Source organism: Cynocephalus volans, chromosome 17, assembly GCF_027409185.1.
Source record: "Cynocephalus volans isolate mCynVol1 chromosome 17, mCynVol1.pri, whole genome shotgun sequence".
Classification (NCBI taxonomy): domain Eukaryota; kingdom Metazoa; phylum Chordata; class Mammalia; order Dermoptera; family Cynocephalidae; genus Cynocephalus; species Cynocephalus volans.
Window position 1 is genome coordinate 7,223,902 of NC_084476.1, and position 23,050 is coordinate 7,246,951.

Genomic DNA, 23,050 nt, shown 5'->3' on the forward strand with positions numbered 1-23,050 from the left:
AAAGTATCACTAATCATGCTGATTGAACTTTACATGACTTTCTGAATCAAATCTTCCTTGACTTATTTGAAGAAATGTATATTGTTTTTTATAAAATACATAAAAAAACAATATAAGGTATTTTTTAAAAATAAATCTTTCCTTGTATTTATATTTCCTGAAGGCTTTTCTCCATTGAACTTATATTTCAATTAAACTAAAAAAAAAAAAGCCTTCCAAAAAAAAAAATCAGGAAATGCCATGCATTTAGTTTGACATAGCACTATCATGAATAAGGAAATGCCCAGGAGGATGCTACTAACTCAACATCGCATGTCGTGTCCTGGCCAAAACAACAGGGAGCCACGCGGGCAGCTTATCACTACTAACAAATAACATAAGCAACACATTTTCTGTATTTTAAGAGCTCTACTTTCACTGCTAGACTGAAAAAGCTCATATACCACACACAAAAAGATACATTTATCTGAGGGAAAAATCATTTCTTTATTATGCACTGAGCAATAATTTTGTTTTGAAGGGGGAGGGGGTAACTATTACCATCACTTATATAATGTTAACATTTTTATGTGTTCTTGTTCATCCACACAAATCAACTCACTCCAGCAACTACCTCCAATGTGATTCTCAATAAAACAAACCTTCTAGATGTACTAATAATGATAAATTCTTAGTTTTCAGTTTTCCTTGTTGTGAATATGAAACAATTTCATATATTAAAAGTGATTAGACTAGTGCCTAGAATGCAGAGGGCACTTGGAGGAAGCTCCCTGTTATGGCCAGCCTAGGTGAGGAAAGGCAACCGAAACACAAACTGTCCTGTGCCATTTCTTCTCTCTCAGGCAATGTTCTTATAGTATCTTAATAGCTATGAGGTTCTTTGCACTAGAATTTCCGGTTTTCCTCCTGATAGACCATCATTCCTCAAGAAAGGACACTGGGAGTTGTGATCAAGATGGCAGAATAGACAGTCCTCAGTGTCATTCTCTCCCACAAATCAACAAACTTACAACTATAAAAAAGCAACAAACAACAGCCAAGCCAGGGCTGCTAGAGCTCAGGGGAAGAGGAGGTGAGACCTATGGAGTGTATGAAGGTGGGAGAAACCACAACGGGAGAAAGAAAAAACTGCTCCATTTCGTGCCACAGCCACTTTAAGGCTGGAGCTGCTGAGCACATGGAGCAGGAGCTGTCAAAAGCAGCAGCTGTGCCCTTCAGATGAAGTTGCTTGGAGGCGGCAGGGAAGAAGAGGGCCTTGGTGGCCCCCAGGCCAGGTTCCCATGGACCCACATAGGAGCAAGGAGCCACAACAACTGAAAAAAAGGAGCCACTCAGAGGCTGGTGAGTCACCACAAGGGACCATTGTAAGGGACCGGCACAGGGCCCATCCCATGGGAAGTGTTTGCAGCACGGGCAGTAGGGGAGACAGGCCCACTGGATGAACACTGGGGCACACCAAGAACAGCCAACTGGCACCCCAATCAGCGAAGGACCACTCAGATGAGACTGGTCAGGAATACAGAATTGCATGGGGTGCAGTTTGATTAAAGACTCAGGCCCAAATCAGAGTTTCTACACAACCTAGGTGCACCAGATCTCTGGAGAGCCAGAAGTACCTATAAGTACAACCATTAAAACCTGAGCTGCACAAAAAGCCTTCCCTAGGGAAACAGCAACAAAGCAACAATTTAGCTCAACCACAGAGCTCAAGTACTGGACACCACAGGAAATTCCCCCATTTTAGAAGTAAGAAAAGGACAAAAAGTTAGTTCCGGCCCAGGCACACCACCAGCGCCTCAGGGCCCACCCAAGGACCTGAGGTATGGAGATGGGGACCAGACCCCCCTCCCACAACCAGGCACACCACCAGCGCCAAGAAGCATGCCAAAAACATCACCTCCATGTGGGTGGCCCACCACAGCTACCACAATAACCACAGCTGCTGCAAAAGTGGCTAGACACCTCAACCACCACACAGATGGTCTGCCAGCCACTGGTGTGCATTGACACAAGGAGAGTCACCAGCAGAGACCAAAGAAAAGAAGGGGATGTCTCTCTCCACAAAGCCCACTCCAGAGTTACAGAAGAAGCATCTGTTCTACAATAATATTGGGAGACCTGAACATACCTCTCAGCACTGGACAAGTCATCTAAGCAACAAATCAACAGAGTAACCATTACTCTTCCAGAAGGAGAGAAGAAATCTAGGGTTATCAGTGGTGGGATGGGGGAGGGAGAGGGGGATGGGGAGAGATTGGACATGGAGCATGAAAAGTAAGTACAATTTATAACAATATATATGCTAGTAATATTGAGTTGATCGACATATGTCAACGCTGAACCCCCAAAATATGTATAATCAATTATGATTCAATAAAAATTAAATAAAATTAAATAAAAATAAAAATAAAGAAAGGACACTGGCTGAGGAAGAGGATGTTTTGACACTTAGGTAAAGAAGGCAAACTGGTCACAAGCAGGCTTCAAGGAAGACACTGGCACTGAGCAAAGGTGCCTCAATCTGACTTTTTCACCAGTCTCTGCCCCTTGGGCAGCAAGAAACAGCTAGTGCTCAGCAAGCTTTAAACTGTATCCATGGCTTCCCTGCAATGCAGTCTGGGCCAAATATAAAAGCTCCTTGAAACAGAGGTCCCATGTTCTTTAACCATGGCCAGGAACTTAGCACATGAGCTTGAGGTGCCAGCTCTGGGAACAAGCCACGTGGTAGGAGCAGCAGGAGGCTGGGACTGGCTGATCCAGTTAGTCCCCAGAAGAGGCAGCGGCTGGGCCTCTCCACCACCCCAGGACTGAGTTTAAAGGCAATATTAGTAACATATCTCCAACAAAGTGATGTTATCACAAGGCAGTTCCAGCAATATGCCTTAGGGATATAATTAGTAGTACACTGTGGTAGGGAGAGTTAAGGATACCTCCATAAAACATGATTTTGTCAATTTTACAAAACAGAAAAGAGTGTGAGAGTGATACATAAACTAATGAGAACTAAACAAATGTAAGGGATTGTAATATCATTTGTCAGTGGAATCTGCCATTTTTCTTTCTAAAAATTGGAAAAAAGAAAAAACTGATCTGATTTAAATGTATTACTTTTTCAGTTAGAATACTGGTAGCCGTGAGTCATAGCGAACCAACTCCAAATGGCTTACACAATAAGGAATGTATTATGTCTCATAACACCAAATCCAAAGGTGAGGAGGATTCAGCAACTCCACACTGTCCCCAGTCTCCCTCTCCTCCCCTCTCCAGCGTTTCAGCTCCATCCTGAGGCTGGCTGGCCTCATGGTTTTATGCTGGCTACCAGAAGCAAAGAACACTTCCCTCCCAACACCAGGGGTAAAAGGCCATGTTTTCAGGCAGATTGAGCCAATTTAGAATGCATGCCCACTTTCAACCAAAAAAAAATTCCCAGGGCAAAGGGATTACTAACTATGGCTGGCTTAGAATCATGATTCTCAACCCTGGCTGCCCATTAGAATCACATGGAAAGTTAAAACCAAGAACAAGGAGATGCTTGCAGACCTTATGGTTAGAGCATTCTCCCTACTGCAATAGTCCCTTCCCCCCTTGGAAAAATCCTTTTGAATAAAGCCTGCCTTTGAAATTGGTAAAGGAGGGGCCGGCCTGTGGCTCACGTGGGAGAGTGTGGTCCTGATAACACCAAGTCAAGGGTTAGGATCCCCTTACTGGTCATCTTTAAAAAAAAAAAAAAAATTGGTAAAGGGCCACAAAAAATGTTTACATTGTGTACTGATAAAACTAACAAACTAATTAGTTTTTTTTAAAAAAAGTCTCTCCTTATTAAAAAACAAAACAAAAAACTGATATTCAGGTCTCTCCCAGACCAATTAAATCAACCCCTTGGGGTGGGAACTGGACACAAGTCTTTTTAAGCTCCCAAGGAGATAGATTCTAATGGATAGTCAGGGCTGAAAAGCACCTACTCAGAATCCTCTCTGGAGCTTGGAATGGGACAGTTCCTTGTGAGATACTCTGACAGCGAAGGGGCATTGGGTAGTGGGTCAATCTGTCTGAAAACAAGGCCTTTTATCCCCTGGTGTTGGGAGGGAAGTGTTCTTTGCTTCTGGTAGCCAGCGTAAAACCATGAGGCCAGCCAGCCTCAGGATGGAGCTGAAACGCTGGAGAGGAGAGGAGAGGGAGACTGGGGACACTGTAGGCAACCATCTAGCTAAAGACTGGAAATAACCTAAACATCCAGCAATAGGGGACTGGTTGAAAAAACCAATGATACTCCCAAGATTGTGGAACACAATGCAGCCATAAAAAGGATGATATCTGTATTCCAATATGGAGAGACCCTGAGGACCTATTAAGTGAAAAACAAAAACAGTATATACTGTATGCTATCTTTTGTGTAATAAATACGTATTTGTTTGTATTTACAAAAAAAAGGAACACTGGAAGGATAAAAAAGAAACTATAAAAATGACTTTCCAGAGGAGTAGTGGAATGAAAAGGATCACGCTGTAGAGGCAGGGGACAGAAGCAAGCTTCTCAGAAGATACACCTGTACTGGACTGGCCAGTTACCTCGGCTGGTCAGAGCACAGTGTTATAACACCAAGGTCAAAGGCTCAGATCCCCATGCTGGCCAGCTGACAAAAAGAAAGAAAGAAAGAATATACATCTGTAATATAGTTCCATATTTAAATCAGAAAATGAGGGCCGGCCCATGGCTCACTCGGTAGCGTGCAGTGCTGCTAACACCAAGGCCACGGGTTCGGATCCTATACAGGGATGGCCGGTTTGCTCACTGGCTGAGCGTGGTGCTGACAACACCAAGCCAAGGGTTGAGATCCCCTTACCGGTCATCTTTTGGAAAAAATAAATAAATAAATAAATAAATCAGAAAATGTTTTACCTCTTTAAAATTATTCATTTTAATTTAAAAATAAATTTTAAAGCTGTCACAAAGCTTGTAGGACAATGTGTAAGTTTTTTAAATTATGAATTATAATTTTTAAATTATAAAATTTTATAAGAACATAAAATGATAAATCATAATGTTTGTTACACACCACCACCCCAAAACACCCAACTACTAATGGGTAAGAATATTCAATAGAATATCAAAATCATATACCACAAAACTGTGAAAAAAATAAAAATTTTGATTAAATGAATTCTAAACCTAAACCTCCCTCACTTCAAAATCGTGAATGTTTTCAAAAAGCATTAGTGCATCTTCAAAAAGCAATGTTTTCAAGTGAAAAATATTCAAGCTATCAAGAAATACTTCATTTCAACTGAAGCTCCATAACTAATCAGCAATGTAACCCTAAAAACACTACTTTACTACCCTGAACCACAGTTTTCCTACTAAAAATTAGGAATAATGTCTATCCTACTTACACCAAAGATCCAGAAACAAAGTATATTAAAGTGCTTTAAAAATACTTAAAGTTTTACAGATCCACAAGAGACACTCATTGCAATTTAGGATGCTGCAGAATCACCAATAAAATGAGGAATTACTATATGACACTGGACACGTAGAAAGTACAGAAGTTTATGTTGAATCTTATTCAACAACAGGGAAAATCTAGTTGTTTTCATTAAACTCTTGATACTGGATTGGCTGCCTGTCTTTCTTTCTCATAAAAGTGAACATACCAAAAGTAAATTCTGTTTAGGTGAAGGTTCCAATTAGTTTACATATTACTGTAAATTCAGTCCCTAGTAACTCACAAGTTGTACTAGGAAGTAAAACAACCACCCAAGACCCAACTAAGCCAAAGAGCGACCAAGACGATCATCCTCGGAACACGGCCTATCCTCTTACTCTTATACAAACATATCTATTAAAACACTCTCCTTTTCTATTTAGCACTTCTAGTTCCTATTTTCTACCTCTCAAAAAATAAAATCTTAAGGAATTATCTACTTTGCGATTTCCCAATTTAATCTCTACAATATTAATACCATTAACCTAGTGACATTTCAAGAATGAGTCACATTCCTGGCAAAAACTCAGGAGTTTAAAGATCACACTCGCCTTTTCTCCTCTGGAGAACACATGGACACAGTAAAGAAAATATCCTGCCTGTAACATCAGCCTCGCTTACAGATCCTACAATGAGTGTGATCCACCAGACCCCTGGGATTTTAACATAACTGGGTAAAGGTCTCATAACCTGAAAATGTTAAGAGGGAAGGAAAGGTGAAGGAACAGAGTACAAGGACAATATTCCCACTACAGCAACATCCTGGGTAGACAGAAAAAATTTTGGCAATATAGGAAACTTGAAGAAGGGAATAGGACTTGAGAAGCACTTGTTAGTCATTTCCAGGGGAAAAATTAAATATGTAAAGAAAATGGGTCGACCAGATTCAGTTAGAGGCCACAAGCAGCTACAGATTTAAAAAAGATGAGAACCAAGATGAAGCGTACAGCTAGCTCCAGCAGCAGTCTCCCCACTGCTTAAAAAGACCATCAAATAGACTTCATTCAGCCTATTCGCTGGACGTACCCCACAGTTTATTCAAGGAGATAACCACTTTCCAAAGCAGATGGCCAACGGTGGTCTTTAGGATTTTAACTGGACACAAACAGCCTTTCATTGGCTATCTTGTTCCCTGCTGTACCACCCCCATTTGACATAGCACCTGATACAGAGTGGGCACCAAGATACTTGTTCAGTGCCCAAATCTGCCAAACACTCAACTACATTCAATTCCATAATTACTGAGCATCTAGTCTGTAAAAAGTACACTGCTTGACCTATGAAGATGTATAAACATGGTCTCCACTATCAAAGGCCCAAGAATGGAATGTCAGAGAAAATTAGAATTGGAAAAAAAAAAAATCAGAGAACGGTGAATCTAGAAGAATCAGCAGCAGATATTATGAAGATTGCGACAATTTACAGTAATCATTTAGCCTTTATTATTAAAAGGAAAAAAAGTCTCTGAGATGGCTTGCTTTCATCAGTAAGAATTCTTTATATTCTTTATATCCTAGGATCAAAACAGTCTGTAGATTTAATGCAATCCTATAAGAAAATGCTTATGGGTGTTTTTGTTTGGGTTTGGAATTGTATAAAACTAATTCCAAAATGTACATGGAAATACAAAGGAGTACTCCAAGACAATCCTGAAGAAGAACAAAACTGAAGGTCTTATTCTACCAGATATGAAGACGTATTTTAAAGCTGCAGTAATATAGAGTGATGCTGCAAGGACAGAGAAATGCAACAAACTAACAGTAAGGAGTTCCCCCAAAAGATTCACATATGGATGGCTACCTGTTATATGCAGGAGCAGATGTTCTTTTCAGTTAAAGAGATAGGACAACAGAGGGGGGGAAAAAAGGACCTTCACCTCTACACAGAAAAATCAATTCCAAGTGAAGTGTAAATATGAAAGGTAAAGGAATAAAACTTCTTCGTGACCTTAGTGTGGACAAAGATTTCTTATAAAGACCAGAAAAAAAGTAGTAACCATAAAGAAAAAGACCGTTAAATTAGACTACGTTAAAATTAAGGATGCTGGTTTATCAAAGACACCATTAAGAGAGTAAAAAGTGTGAGAAAATATTTGCAGTAAACATATTCAACAAAAGACCTGTACTGAGAATATATAAATAACTCCTGCAAATCAATGAGAAAGAAACATAACTAGAAACACAGACAAAAGAGGTGAACTGCAGGAGATGTTTGTATGATTGGCCTCCATATCCATGGGTTTTGCATCCATGGATTCAACCAACTGTGGATCAAAAATATTCAGAAAAAAAAAACAATAAAAAAACCCCAAAACAATACAGTATAACAACTACTTGCATAGCATTTACATTATCTTAGGTATTATAAGTAATCTAGAGATGATTTAAAGTATATGGGTGGATGTGCATGTATATATACAAATACTATGCCATTCTATATAAGGGACGTGAGTATCCCAAATTTTGGTACCCGCGGGGGTCCTGGAACCAATCTCCCATGGATACCAAGAGACAACTGTGTGTGGTGTGTGTGTATACACATGTATGTACGTAGATGTGTGTGTATATATACATACATACATACATATAGGAGGGTACTTCAAAAAAGTTCATGGAAAAATAGAATTAAGGATAATATGAATCTTTCCACAAACTCTCAGACAGATAGACACACGTGCGTGCACACAGATTCCAAATGGCCAATAAACATGAAAACGTGCTTAACTTCATGAGTCATCAAAGAACTGTGATTTAAAATCACGAGATAACACTGCTCAACCATCTGAAAGGCTAACATTTAAGAAGACCCACAGTTTCAAGGTTTGGAGGGAATGTAAAGCAACTGGAACTCCTCTATACTAATGATAGGAGCTAAGCTGACACAATGACTTTGGAAAGCTATTTGACAGTATCTACTAAAGCTGAACATGCCTACACTGTGTGACCCAGTAATTCCACTTCTAGGTATACAGACATATACAAGAATGTTCATTATTTGTAAATATCTGTAAACTGAAAATAACCTGAATATCCATCAATAATAGCATAGGTAAATAAATTATTGAATATTTATACAACAGAACACTAAACAACAATGAAAATGAACAGACTACTGATACCTGCAGCAACATGGGTGAATCTTCAAAAAAATTATGTTGAGTGAAAGAAGCCAAACCTCAAAAAAAATATATTGTACAGATCAAAAATATGAAGAACTAAACTTCTGCTTCTGTCCATAATGCAGTAAGTGGTATCAGACTTATCTTTTTGCCCTAAGCAACTATAAAACTAAAGAGAATATTTGAGACAACCATTTCAGGCATCAGACAACAGGCAAGGCTAGGCTGTGACCCTTGAGAGGAGAAAGGATGGTGAGCTGCATGTTACCCCCCAACTTCCTGCCTGGGGCAATTTCCCAACCATGGTGCAGGAAGATGGAACCCAAACTGACAGCAGCAGTCTCCTTGAACTGAGGAAACAAAGATCGGAATTCTAGATGCTGAGGCAGCTAGAATTTGTACAGCAGGAAATCTGAAAGGAGGGCGGTTGTGTGGGGGTGGAGGAGCAGAAGGCAGGGGCAGGGCAGAAGAGAGTGGGAGGTGTCCTGTGAGTCCACTGCTTCCAGATTCATGAGGGCTAGACTGCCCATGTGTAAGGTAAGATTCTGCAAGGCTTAACAGACAGCCGTGGCTGTCAGGCTGAGAACTGCACAGAGATACAAAGGTTTCATGCTGCTGGGAAACATTCAAGTGCCAGCCCATCCAGAGTAAAGAGACAATGCTGAGCACCTCTGTCATGTAGTTGAGACCCCAAAAAGGCCAAGCATTAAGTTTAAAAAACACCCTTTAGAGTTAAGGCAAAGTGTCTGGACTGAGGATAACCTCATACTAATAAAGCATAAAACCAAACTGACAGAGTCAAAGGAATACTATATCCTAGTAACTTACCTGCCCATCAGAACAAAATGAAAACCTCTTTCAAGAAAGACAACAAAATCCAGAATCCTTACAATATAACAACCACATGACTGTCATACAAATAAAATTACTAAACATGCAAATATGCAGAAAAATGTAACTCATAATGTAGAGAAAAAGCAATCAATAAAAAAAGACCCCAAGATGATCCAGATGTTTAAATTAGCAGACAAGGTCTTTATTATAAATACATTCAAGGATTTAAAGGAAAAGATGGGCCAAATGAGTAAAAAGATGGTGAATCTCAGCAGAAAAACACAAACTATAAAAAAGAACCAAATAGAAATTCTAGAATTGAAAAGTACAACATACGAAATAAAAATTTTACAGGACACTGAACATTGGAAACTGCCAAAGTTACTGAATTTGAAGAGAGATCAACAGAAAATATCCAAACCAAAAAACAGAAAGAAAAAAGAAAAGTTTTGGTGATATAACAGAGCTTCAAAATACACAAAACAAAAACTGAGAGAATATTTAGTTATATTTCATTCATAATATTCAATATTTCATAAATATTGCTCATTGTGCCTTTTCTTTTTCTTCTTCAGTCCTGCCAGAAATTTGCCAATTTCACTAATATTTTTTCAAAGTCAGCTTTCAGTTTAGTTGATCATTTCCATTTCTTAATTTTTGTTTTTATTTTTATTATTCTCTTCCTTCTGTGTACTGTGGGATTACTTTGCTTTTTTGCCTTCTTGAATTAAATGCTCAGGTCTTTCATTTTTACCCCCAGTCTTTCTTGTTCTCTAATAAATGTTTTTAAGGCTAAAAAAATTATAGAATTAAAGAGAAAAATAAACATAACTATCATCATAGCTGTTGATCTTTAACATCCCTCTCTCAGTAAAAGAAACCAAACAAAAACAAAAACAAAAACAAGAACCTCAGCAAAGGTATAGATAAAATAAACAGACAAAAAATAAGTAAGGATGTAGAAGATTTTAAACAGCACTATGAACCAACGTGATCTAACTCACATTTATAGAAAACTACACCTGACAACTGCAGGACACATACTCTTTTCAAGTACAAATGGAACATTCACTAAGATAAGTCATATGCTGGGCCATAAAATTAGTTTCAGTAAATATCAAAAGATTGAAATTTTACAGAGGATGTTCTCTGACCACAGGAATGAAATTAGAAATCAGTAATATATCTAGAATCCCCAAATTAAAAAAAATTACACACTTTGAAAACAAAACATCAAAACTTGTATGATGGAGCTAAAGCAATGTTTAGAAGGAAATATATAGCTTTAAATGCTTCTACTTAAAAACAAGAAAGGTTTAGAATCAATAATCTAAGTTTTTACCTTAAGAAGCTACGAAAAAAAATTAAACCAAAAGTAAAAGAAAGAAAATAAAGAGCAAAAATCAGTAAAATAGATAACAAATGAGAAAATTAACAAAGTCAAAAATTGGTTTTTTGAAGATTAGTGAAATTGATAAATCTCCTGAAAAACTAAACAAAAAAGTGAGAGAGAGAGAGAGAGAGAGAGAGAGGGGAGAAACACAAATTACCAATATCGGGAATGAAAGAAGGGATACAGAGCCTACAGACATTAAAAGGAGAAGGGAAAATTATAAACAAAAACATGGGAAACAAATCTCTGATGTTAAAATGCAAGATAGTAGTTATCTTTGAGGAGGAGGTAGGTGGTAATGAAATTGTAAGGAGGCACAAAGGGACCTTCTGGTATGTGCTAATAATATTCAGCTTCTTGGCCAGGAGAGTAGAACACAGAGGTACACACTCATCAAGCTGTACATTTACAATTTATGTCCCTTTCTGAATGTACATTATTATTTATTTTTTTTAAAAATTATTTAAAAATCATACACAAGTTCCATCAATAGATCAATGGATAGGGCCGAGCCCGTGGCGCACTTGGTAGAGTGCTGCGCTGGGAGCGCGGCGACCCTCCCGCCGCGGGTTCGGATCCTATATAGGACTGACCGGTGCACTCACTGGCTGAGTGCCGGTCACGAAAAAACGACAAAAAAAAAAAAAAAATAGATCAATGGATAAATAAAATGGGATATATACATACAATGGAATACTATTCAGCCTTAAAAAGGAAGGAAATTCTGATACATGCTATGACATAAATAAACCTTGAAATTATTAGTCTAAGTTAAATAAGTCAGACACCCAGGGACAAATATTGTATGATTCCACTTACATGAGGTACTTAAAATGGGCAAATTCATATAGACAGAAAGTATAATAGAGGTTACCAAGATGCAGGGAGAGGGGGAAATGGGTGTTGTTAATGGGCACAGAATTTCTATAGAGGATGATAAAAAAAAGTTCTGGAAATGGACAGTGGTATGGTTGCATAATTGTGAATGTACTTAATGCCACTGAATTGTACACTTAAAATGGTTAAAATGGTAATTTTTATGTAAATTTTATCACGATAATGATAATAAAAAAAGAAACATACATAAGCATACTCATTGGGAAACAAACTCCAGAACATCACTAGATTAAAAAATCCTAGGACCCACAAAGAAAGAAGAAACTACCTATTTAAGAACTCTCTCCTATTCCTTGCAAGTGGATAAAAACTTTGTTTTCTTATTTAGTCTATTTAATTTAATTCTTATCAAACGAGAATTTTTTATTGAGGGCCTATATATTTAGCATTGTGCTGGGATAATAGAAAATGAGATTCATCTCCCTTCACAATCTTACAGTTTACTGGAAGGCCCAACGCACATGAAACTATTAGGAAATACCACACGACAGTATATTAAGCATTCACTTGTGTTGTAGAAGTGTTACAAGTGCAGAATTTACAGAAAGTTAGTGACGACCAGTGGTGTCAAACAGGGTTTCAGGAAAGAGGTGGGACTGAAGCAGAATGTTGAAAGGTAGGCAGGTTCTGAATTCACAGAGGGACGTCGTCAGGGACACAATCACCAAGAAGGCAGGGATGTCTCCACAAGGAGTGAGAAAACTGCAGAGGAACACGGGCAAAGAAGGTCTTAGGGAGTGCTTCCTCTCACCGAAGCCCAGCTTCTATGTAGCAATTTTAATCTTTTTACCCCCTAGACCCAGATAACATGCCTGCCACACTCCTACGGACTAATTCCCAGCTCAATCACGTTAATGCTTCCCTCTCTCTCCCACTTAAAAACGCATCTATTTGCAGCACACTCACAACACCCCAGTGTGTTCACACCTGGAGATCTGAAGCACAGATGAAGTCCCTAACCAATACAAAATTATTTCACATTTTTTTCCAACTTTTATTATTTTCTCATAGGATGTTTTATTTAAATGAGGTAAAACTCTTTTGATTAAATCATCTTTGATCATCTTCCTTTACTTACCCCACAACTGAAACTTATGCTTTCTTCTACACTTACAAAAATATTGCTAAAAATGGGCAATAAGGTTTCATGAAAAATAAGGCCACACAAAATGTATGAGATTATGGGAAATAAGAAAGCGCTTATGAAAGATGTACATACACACAATTTTCCATTTTCACAGTTCATGTATCATGACCAAATCCCTAGCATAGTTAGACATAATCTTTCCAGACAACTCTTTAAGAATCTGATTGATTTAACTTTAATGTCTGTGGGACTCAGGTACACTTCATCCTACCTCGTAATGTGTATGGATGCTTAATATAATTCAACAGTGATGAGAATTACAGTGTTGATTTAGCAAGTTCCTATTATTGTTACCTTGAATAAAGTTTTGAGAACTGTAGTTTTGAGCTCATAGTAAACAATTTCTTAAAATCGTTTCAGTTAAGCTCATAATAAAACATGTGATATAAACAAATTAAATAATACCAAGAAGAACATAGATGCACTAACTTAAAATTAGAAAATACAGAAATAATTTGTAAAAAAAGAAAAAAAAGCTAGTTTTTTAAGCATTAACTAGAAAAGCATTATAAAACGTTTAAAATTGAAGTGATTTTATATTTAAAACATTAGCTGCCAAGGAAAATAGGAAAAACTTTGTACAATTTTTTATCTGCAACGTTTTGACGTAGTACAAAAAAATTCACAGAGAAACAGGATTTAAAAGTTAAAGATGAGCTAAAATAATTCCCATGCAAAATCTGAATGTCACCCTCCCCCCGCAAAAGATTCGAACTAGTCCTAATTTCATTAACTACTGAATGTCACCTTACATATATGGATGACACATATATGGAGACTTCTCTCTTTGTAACCTCATCCATTCTCACAGCCCTAAATATCATCTGTCACCTGATGACTCCCAGGTTCTCTCTCCAGCCTGGACTGCTTCCCGAAATTCAAGCTCGTAGACCTAACTGCTTGTTCAGCATATCCACCTGGATGCCCAATGGCATGTCAAACACAGCACACCCAAAAAGAAGCCCTTGATCTTCACTCCCCCACCCACCCTCCAACACCCCGCTCCTCTACTCTACATTTCAGTAGAAGGCAATTCCATTCTTCTAGCTATTCAGTCCAAAAACCTGGAAGTCACCCTTGACCTCTCTTATACCCCATATCCCACATCTAATCCTAGAGCAAAGGCTCTGCCTTCAGATAGTTACAGAATCTGCCCCTCCACCCTCTGCCACCACCCTGGTCCAGGCATCATCAATCTCGTCTAGAACCGTGCAATCACCCTGACGTGAAATCCCTGCTTCCTCCCTTGCTCTCTCTCAGACCACAGCAGCCAGAGATTGTATTAAAATATAAATCAGGTCCTGCTACTCCCCTCTCACAATTCTCCAAGGGCCTCCCAAACCACATGAAGGAAAGGCAAAATCCTTAAAATGGCCAACACAGCCACACTCTTCTCCAGCCATTTTCTCCCCGCCCTATTTCACCTGCTATCACTCTCCTTTCACTCTCTCTGCTCCAGCTACACTGGCCTCCGGGCTGTTCCTGGAGCAGGTTAAGCAAGCTCTGCCTCGGGACTTCTGCACCCTGATTCTCCGCACCTGAAATGTGTTCACCCACATTTCCACATGGCTCCTTTCTCATCCTTCCCTCATGTCTTTATTCAAATGCCACCTTCTTGGTCGGGCCTGTTTAGCCACCCTAACTAAAATTACCGCCCTCCCCCACACAACAGTCTCTGTCCCCTTCTCTGTGTTATTTTTCTCCTCAGTACTTGCTATATCTTACTTATTCAGCTTATTTATAGTCCGTCTCCTCCTCCCACTAGAATGTAAGTTCTAGGAGGGCAGGGATACATTTTTGTTCACTAATGTATCACCAGTGACTAAAACACTACCTGACTTAATAACTACTTGTTGAAGTAAATAAATACCCGAGGAAAGAAGGAAACATGAAGGAAAAGAGGTTTACTAGAGAAAGCTTTCAATTCTGTTTTACCAACTCGCCTAAAATTAGTGAATTTTCTCAATCAAGTCACTGAAATTTGAAAGCAACATATGGCACATGAAATAACATCATGGTTTATTTTTCCCCCTGTACATATGACTAGCCCTTTTGACTCTGAATGATCCTGGCTAAAAGTTGCCATCTGCCCACTCCTTTCAGATTCCCCACCACTACCACCACCACCAACGACCACCAACATTGTTCCTGGCTTCCAGATTCTTGTCTGGCCCAACGCTGTATTTTTCTGACTTCAACTTTTTGAATCTAACCTACATGGATATTATTCAAAATAATATATTACATGAATATTAACCAACTCTACAAAGATCAGCCTATAAAAGATCAAGAACAATTTGTTAACACAAAATCACACTGAATTCCCCTCGAAAAAGAATACCCAGGGTCCAAAGAAATTGATTTGTCTTCAAACATGACTTAGGCAAATTCTTAAAAAGGTGTCGCAAAGAAATGACTATTTGGTTGGGCCGTCATCAATTTGGTTTTTAAGTATTTGTATTTTTTGTATTACAAAATAATAAAAGTTTGTTGTAAAAAAGACATTTGGAACATCACAACTGCCGAGTGAAAAATGAGTTTTCTCCTATCCAACCTAAACCTCAATTTCCTAGAGATAATTTCAGCCTAAAATCCTTCCACACATTTTTCTACACATATAGAAACAGATATTGTTTTACAAACATGGGGTCATACCATACAGACTAATCTCCAAATTGCTTTTTTCCACTTACCACAACATGGACATCTTTCAGTGTTAGTACTTTAAGGAATGCCTTCAATAAACATCTTTATGTGGCCTCTGGATAGACTTTGTAAAGCAGCAATTCTCAAACTTTTTCATCTCAGGCCCTCTTCACACAATTGAAAATTATTGAGGGTCCCAAAGAGCTTTATTTAGTTTATGTAGGTTATCCCATCAATATTTACCATATTAGAAATTAAAAATGAAATTTAAAAAAATATTTATTCATTTTAAAATAAATATTTTTATTATTACTAGAAAATAACTTTTAAAAAAGTGGACTTTCTAGATAATTGTAGATATTCTTCTTTGATGCTATACCAAAACTCGGTAGTGGTAGTTTCTTCAAGGTTGGTTGCCATGTAGAATTGGAAACCGTGTCAATGAATTTCTGTATACTGTTACAATAAAATCTACTGGTCCATTTGGCACTTTGAATGGATCATTTACCTACACATGATTTTATATCAAGTGGTGATCATTTAGAAAACACTGGTTCACTGATTTACGTAGACCTTCCAAATAACACATTTCATTGTAACATATCAGAATATCATATCTGCAAATATTACCACTGATCTCTGTATCACAGCGGCAGATACAGTTGGCCCTCTGTATCTGCGGGTTCAACCAACCATGAATCAAAAATATTCAAGAAAAAAAAGGGCTGGCCTATCAGCTCAGTTGGTAAGAGTGAAGTGTTGTAACACCAAGGTCAAGGTTTGGATTCTCATACGGGCAGCCACCAAAAAAAAAAGAATAAAAAACTACAATATAACAACAAAAAATAATACAAAGAAAAACAATACAGTATAACAACTATTTACATAGCATTTACATTGTATTAGATATTATAAGTAATCTAGAGATGATTTAAAGTATATAGGAGGATGTGCATGTATATATGCAAATACTATGCTATTTTACACAAGGGTCTTGGACATCCATGTATTTTGGCAGATTGTGGTATCCACAGGGGTCCTGGCACCAATCTCCCATGGATACCAAGGGACAACTGTACAAGTTTTCCAAACTCCTAATTTTCCCTGGAAAGCTGAAATTTTATCACTGGCAAAAAATACTACCAGTTGATTTCCTTGAAAGGAAAGACTCCTTCATACATTTTTTTTTTAGTCTGAATACCCACGGTTTGTCAGTTATAGTCTTAAGTAAAAGTGGTAGTCTAGAAAAAGTGGCTAGTTCAGTTTGCAACTCAACCACCCACACATGTGCTTTTCCTAGAGATAACCACAACACGTCAGCACACAGCAGAAGAGCTTTATGCATACTTCCCATTTTATCACACAGAACATTAGAAAGACATACACTCAAGGGTCAAGATTTGATGAAATTAATAATTTTTGCTGTTTCATCAAAGACATTATTTAGTAAAAGCTGGATTTAATTTTTTTTCCTTAGTGTGAGTGCATGTCATGAAGAATACAATGGCTATTAATACGGTTAGGTGCCACAGCCTTGATTCATGCTAATTCACCTGCTTTACTTGAGCACTGCTAAGTCCAAGTGCTAACATGAAAGAGGCAAGATCTTAGTATTATATTAATATGAAAATAGTTTTAACCTCTCAACCCTCTGCAAAGGGTTATCAGGGACACCTATGGAACTACACTGTTCTACACTAGTTTCCTAGAAGTCAGATTACTGGGTCATTGGGATGTACGCTTTAAATTCTGATAAGTTCAGCCAAAGCTCTCCAAAAAGTCCATACCAATTTTCACTATCTAAGGCTGCATGATCATCACTGGTTAAAATGTAAATAACTCCCTTTTTAAATCTTGAATTTGGGAAGCATCACAACCTAATACGTTACCATACTCGCTTGCCTAAAACCAGTGCTAAAATAGAACTGATGTTTCAAGGCAAGGTAAAATCCAGGTACCTTGATTTAGACGAGGTGAGTATTTTCCAGTAAGAAAGCATAATCTCAACTGTCAAATGCAAGTGCATCCAACAGAGGCTTTTGTTCACTGCAGTCACCCATTGTTAACAGGTACTTTCTATCATATTTCAAAGTGTATCCCACTCGCACACATTTGCTTATAGGGTAGGTGGGCTCAATTAATGTTTTAATATAAAAGACAGTCTGAAAAACGTCAGGCTGCAACAGGAAAAATGGGACCCTAATAAACTGGTTCTGGGCTGGCCTCACCCCAGCTTTAACTTCACTCACAGCTACTAGACGTGAACAATATAATATGTACTGTTGGCACTCAAATGCCAACTATGTTCATAAAAATGTCAAAAATAACCTTTATTGCCCCAAATGTCATTCTAAACAGAGAAAAGGATGAAAGCTCCATAAAAGGGGAAAGGATTACTGCAGGTAAAATAACCAGAAGTTGTGTGTCCTCAATTCACAAAGAATACTGCATCCCCATTTGATTTTTCCCACATGGCTCCAAAGTGAGTATTTTCAAATCCTACTTATGACTGAAAAGGTCAAGGATATTGGTGTCGGCTAGAATCTGTGGTTCTTAACCTTTTGGGGAGCACAAACCATTTCGAGAATATGATAAAAGTTCTCTGTAGACAAAGTTAGTAAAGGAGCCATGCGTAGCCCTGGCAGAGCCCATGCCTTCAGTTAGGACAAAATCACAGGACCGTGGATCCTAAGAAACCACTTAAGTCCAACCTCCTCAGGAAACTGTGGCCCTGGAACAGTAAAATGACTTGTCCAAGGTCAACAGTAAATTAAAAGCGGAATCATGCAAGAAATAAGCAACTCAAACAGCTTTTGAATAAAGCTATACAGTCACAAAGTAATTTTTTCTTATATAAAGACAGTTTCACCAGAAACTAACAGATAGCTACAGTAACAAAAATGTTAAGTGGAATTAGAAGGAACTGACACAATTACTGTGGTTCAAAAGTTCCTTGACCGCCTAAACTGACTGCACAAGGAAAAACATGACCATAAATGTTGAAAAGCACTCACCATGTTCCACAAAAACATTGCAGTGTGGACCCCCATGCCTCGATGATTCCTTCTTCCCTGCTCCTTTGATAAAGTGCAGGGCAGGCAAGCTTGGCCTTCTTTGGTCCCCAAGAACTTTTCCAGGCTGCTGCCCCATAAAGTAACAATAGGCACCCCTTTCCAGAAGAGGGTTCAAGATCCTCCAGAATGGTGGGTGAGCTTCCAAGGAAAATGGTCTATAAGTGGGATTTCACATTCACTGCATCTTCACAAATCAGTAACTGAGGTCAATCACAGAAAGCCATCTTCCATAACAAAAGGAAGCAGTTTTTAGGTTCATACATGTAAACAGAAGTTTGTATTATTTTTGCCGTTTATCAGCCTGAAGTAATGTAATTGCAATGCTACCCCAAAGTTTCTCGATTTTAAATATATTTTACTGGCTGAATAGCCATCTCTTTTCAAGAAGAAAAACCTAGACAGAAATATTCACAGGGGATGCTGAAAAGGGTCAACGATATTAAAGTCATTTCGATTCCCACACATAAAATAAACGTTGATCGTCTCTGCATGCTCCTCCAGAACTTTTCCTGTGGAAGTCACCAACCCCCTATCTCAGTTTCTTCATCTTCCGACACATTTCCTGTCGAGCTAGCTGCCGCTCTGCTTCTCTACCTTGCTCTCCGGAAAAGGACACGGGTCACCCAGATTTCAGCGACAGCTCGCCCTCGACTCTGACGTGAAGGGATGCATTGCCAGCAACTTTTAAGTCCGCTTTTTAAAAGGCCTGTGAAACCAACCCAGACTTTTCCTTTGCATTAAAGTTTGTGGCTGGACTGAGACCAAGGGGGCCGTAGGTGACATTGGAAGAAGTCAGAGCATTGGAGGCTCGCGGGAGCAACCTGGGGGGAAGGGGAGGCCACTTGACAGCAGGGAGGGGGTTTGAATGGGGGGAAGGGGGAATCCGTGGCCAAACTTGGGGCCGGGACCCGGAGCAAGAGGCGGCTCGGGCGGAAGAGGCAGGCTGCCGGGGCGGGGCACAGGCGGCTTACTCGTGGGCGACGCTGCTCCACGCCTCAGAAACGGGGTGTCGCAGGTCTGGGGGAGAGAGACCACCCCAGTGTCCCAGCGCCGAAGCGGGGCTGCAAAGGACGACGGACTCTCGCGGCCCCGAAGGCGGGCGGCGGGCGCAGGGGGGAGGAGGCCTCGCCGCCTCAGCTGCCCCGAGCCAGGGGACCTCTGCCGGAGACACCCCCTCCCCCGGCCCCGGACGATGCCACCGTCGCCGCCGCCGTGGCCAGGCAGTCACATTCCCCGAGCTGCCGAGCGCTGCCGAGCTCCGCCGAGGGACCCAGCCTTCCCCTGCCGTTAGGGGCCGGGGACAACGAAGGGGCTCCTCAGCCGCAGGACCCGGGAACCGGCTCCGGATCCAGCGCTGCTCAGGAACAGACACCGACCCCCGCGGCCGCCATGATGGATTACGAGCCGCTCCACAACGGACAGGCCCCGCCCCCCGCCCCGCCCCCGGCGGCCCCGGAGCCCGCCTCGTGGGGACCGGGATGCTCCCTGCGCTGCTCTCTCGGGACGCCGCCGCAACTTCCGGTTCTGGTCTCACTGCCTGCGAGAGTCCAGCCCGGCAAGAGCTTTAAAATGGGGCTTTTCAGAGCGCCAGGTGAGCGGTAAGGAAGCACCCGCCTCCTCTGTACTGCCATTGGACCCCGAGAATCCGGGTCAGGCCTCTCTCCTTCGTCCCATTGGCCGGTGAGGGCAGGAGGGCCAGAGCTCCCAGCCAACCGCTTTCGGCGCAACCCGCGGGGCGTGCCGGGAGTTGTGGTCCCGCGGCACCCCTCCTTCCGCCCGCGCCAGGACTGCTTGTCCTCTGCTGCGGACTCCGACCTCGGTCCCACCCTCCCCGGAGATGGTGGACTCTCGCCGGCCTCGCGTCGGGTGGGCCACGTTTCCCCGGCGCGAGTAGAAAGAAGAGCGAAGAGCCAAAGCAAGGGGAAAACTGCGGATTGGACTTTCCCAGAACCGTAGGTGGATTACTTCCTTGAGCCTCTTTAGGGGAGAAAATTTGGCTCGTGGAAACTCAGGTATTTGGTGACTTTTACCCCTTTCATTTCCCCAAAGCTAGAGAAGAAATATACAGATGGAAAGCATCCGACATATTGCTAACGAATTCAATTGTTTGTTTCTTTGAGGGTATCAAGAGGTTTACCCATTAAAGAAACAGCTTTTGTTCGGAGGGTATGCCAGGCGCAATCATAGATGTTGGCGCTAGAATGAACCTTTAAGATTAGACATTTCCCAGGTGAACACGAATTCACATAAAAAAAAAAAAAAAATCCTGTTAGCCAAGAAAGTGACCAGATTTTGGGGTTTAGCAGGCCTTCAGAGCTACCGAATGACCCAGACACGCCGAACCTGTCATGACCCTGCAACTATAAAGCACCCTGGTGTCCTGTTCACTCTCCACATCTCCCCAGAGCAGTGCACCTGACCGAGACATGCTCACTTATAAAGAGATCCAATCATCCCAGCACCTACTTTACACCCAGCACTGTTTGCACTTTTCTGAAATTGCAGTATCTCATTTAATCTTCCCTGTAGCCCGTTGAGGCATGTAATATTATTCCCCATTATACAGATGGGGAAACAGATTCTAGAGAAGTGACTTACCCAAGGTCACTTGGCTAGCATGTAAGAAAATACGATTTCTGTCCAGATGGACTTTGCTCCAAAACCCATGGCTTTTCCACTGTACTATTCAGTACCAAGTATCTGTTGATCAACTACTGTGAAACAACTGACTTTTCAGAAGTTGCTACTGATATCAGGGGGAACCATAGCTGCATTGTAAGTGTTGTACCTTTAGCTATTAAGTATTTTAGAAATATTCCTGCTGCACTGAGAAATGGCACTTGTTTTCGACATTGGCTTCAAGAGGAAATAGTCACTTGAAGGTACTGAATGTAAAACATATGGAAATTTGTGCCCAGATTTAGAACTGGAATTTATAAATTCAGGTGTTAATTGGCTTAGTGTTGTTCAGTCTCACAAAATAATCTGGCTAAAAAACTTGGTCCTGATCCACAGTGTCATTCTTTAAATTTCAGTGCCCTTGTTCCTTTTGATTATTTACCCATTATCTTATCCTGATTTCTACCCTAATTTTTTTTCTTGGAGATTTTGCTTTCTCTTAATTCCTATTCACTTTAATAGTTTCCTCCACATCTTTGTCATTCTCTAGTTAGCTTAGAACTTGATAATCAAATCAGAACTCTAATACAAATTTCTTGAACAATTCATTTAACAAGCATTTATTGAGCACCAGTGAGATAAGCACTGTTCTATGTGCTGGGATACAGCAGTGGGGGAAAAAAAAGTTATCCTTATCCTCATGGCGCACACATGGAGGGGCAGGCAATAAGCAAAATAAGTAACAATCCAAAAAGATCAGTCTCAATACTGGAAATTAATTTTCTGGACCATAACCTTTCACAATCAGTCCAGCCCAACCTCTAAAGGACTGCTTTATGACACCTCTCTAGAGCTTAAATCTGTTCCTGATTCACAGTTGCTAATGGTCCTAATCAAGTCACATTAATTCTCTGAATTGATTTCTTCCCCTATAAGTGGGGGTCATAACTGCTTACTTTCCAAGGCTATCACGAGGACCAAACTAGATGGTTTGGTTTTCCACAAAGATTGGGACTGCTGCTTGGCAGCCACTATAGTCAACCGCCCTTGATCTTTAGAGGCTTATCCCTAATCTCCATTTTCCACATCCACTGTTTTCTAGTCTTAGGTGTGCCCCAAGCCCAGACTGTAATATTTCCTTCTAGAGTTGCACCATACTTTTTAAATCCCTGTGTAACACTATAGAATGATACTTTTAAGGACTTAAAACTAGAATCCAGAGCCTAGCAAATGCCTGTCAGAAGTAAATGTTGCCAAATGTTGAATAAATCCCTTTAAGCTCATGTATTTTCATTAAAAGTGATTCCGTTCAATCTAATTTTGTCCTCACTTTTATAAAGCAAAGCAACCCACCAAGTTGCTGAAGGGATTCCAGGACCAGTGTAAAAAGTTCAGCTTATTCCTTTTTTAATACCAGCTAGAATTACACCTAACAAGGGCGCCCTCTAGTGGACCATGGAATGTAGACAATCACCAAAAGTTACTTTTTTTTTTTTTTTTTTTAAAGATGACCAGTAAGGGGATCTTAACCCTTGACTTGGGTGTTGTCCGCACCACACTCACCCAGTGAGCGAACCGGCCATCCCTATATGGGATCCGAACCCGTGGCTTTGGTGTTAGCAGCACCGCACTCTTCCGAGTGAGCCACAGGCGGGCCCCACCAAAAGGTACTTTCAGACCTTTATATTATTTCCATTAGCAGGTAATTACCATTCGGCAGATACTGGGTGAACAGCGTAGGCTGGCAGTTTTAGGAGACACCAAGTGAAGAACATAAATAAGCTTGCGTATGGCTCAAAACCAAACCCGGGACTCAGACTCCCACTGTTTCCCACTCCCT

The 23,050-nt window shown here is 40.3% G+C and overlaps 2 protein-coding genes across 2 annotated transcripts in view; both read right to left on the minus strand.

The window, feature by feature from the left end:
• Positions 1 to 18,767, minus strand: part of ABL1 (ABL proto-oncogene 1, non-receptor tyrosine kinase) — a 145,282-nt gene extending 126,515 nt beyond the window's left edge. Inside the window, exon 1 of the mRNA XM_063081852.1 lies at positions 18,532 to 18,767. Coding sequence (XP_062937922.1) covers positions 18,532 to 18,667 — 136 coding nt within the window. The 5' untranslated portion in view covers positions 18,668 to 18,767. The remainder of the gene's footprint in view (positions 1 to 18,531) is intronic.
• A 501-nt stretch (positions 18,768 to 19,268) lies between these two features.
• Positions 19,269 to 19,824, minus strand: LOC134365671 (uncharacterized). The gene has a single exon (XM_063081855.1). The coding sequence runs from the start codon at positions 19,372 to 19,374 to the stop codon at positions 19,276 to 19,278; it is 99 nt and encodes a 32-aa protein (XP_062937925.1). The 5' UTR covers positions 19,375 to 19,824; the 3' UTR covers positions 19,269 to 19,275.
• Positions 19,825 to 23,050: the final 3,226 nt, after the last annotated feature.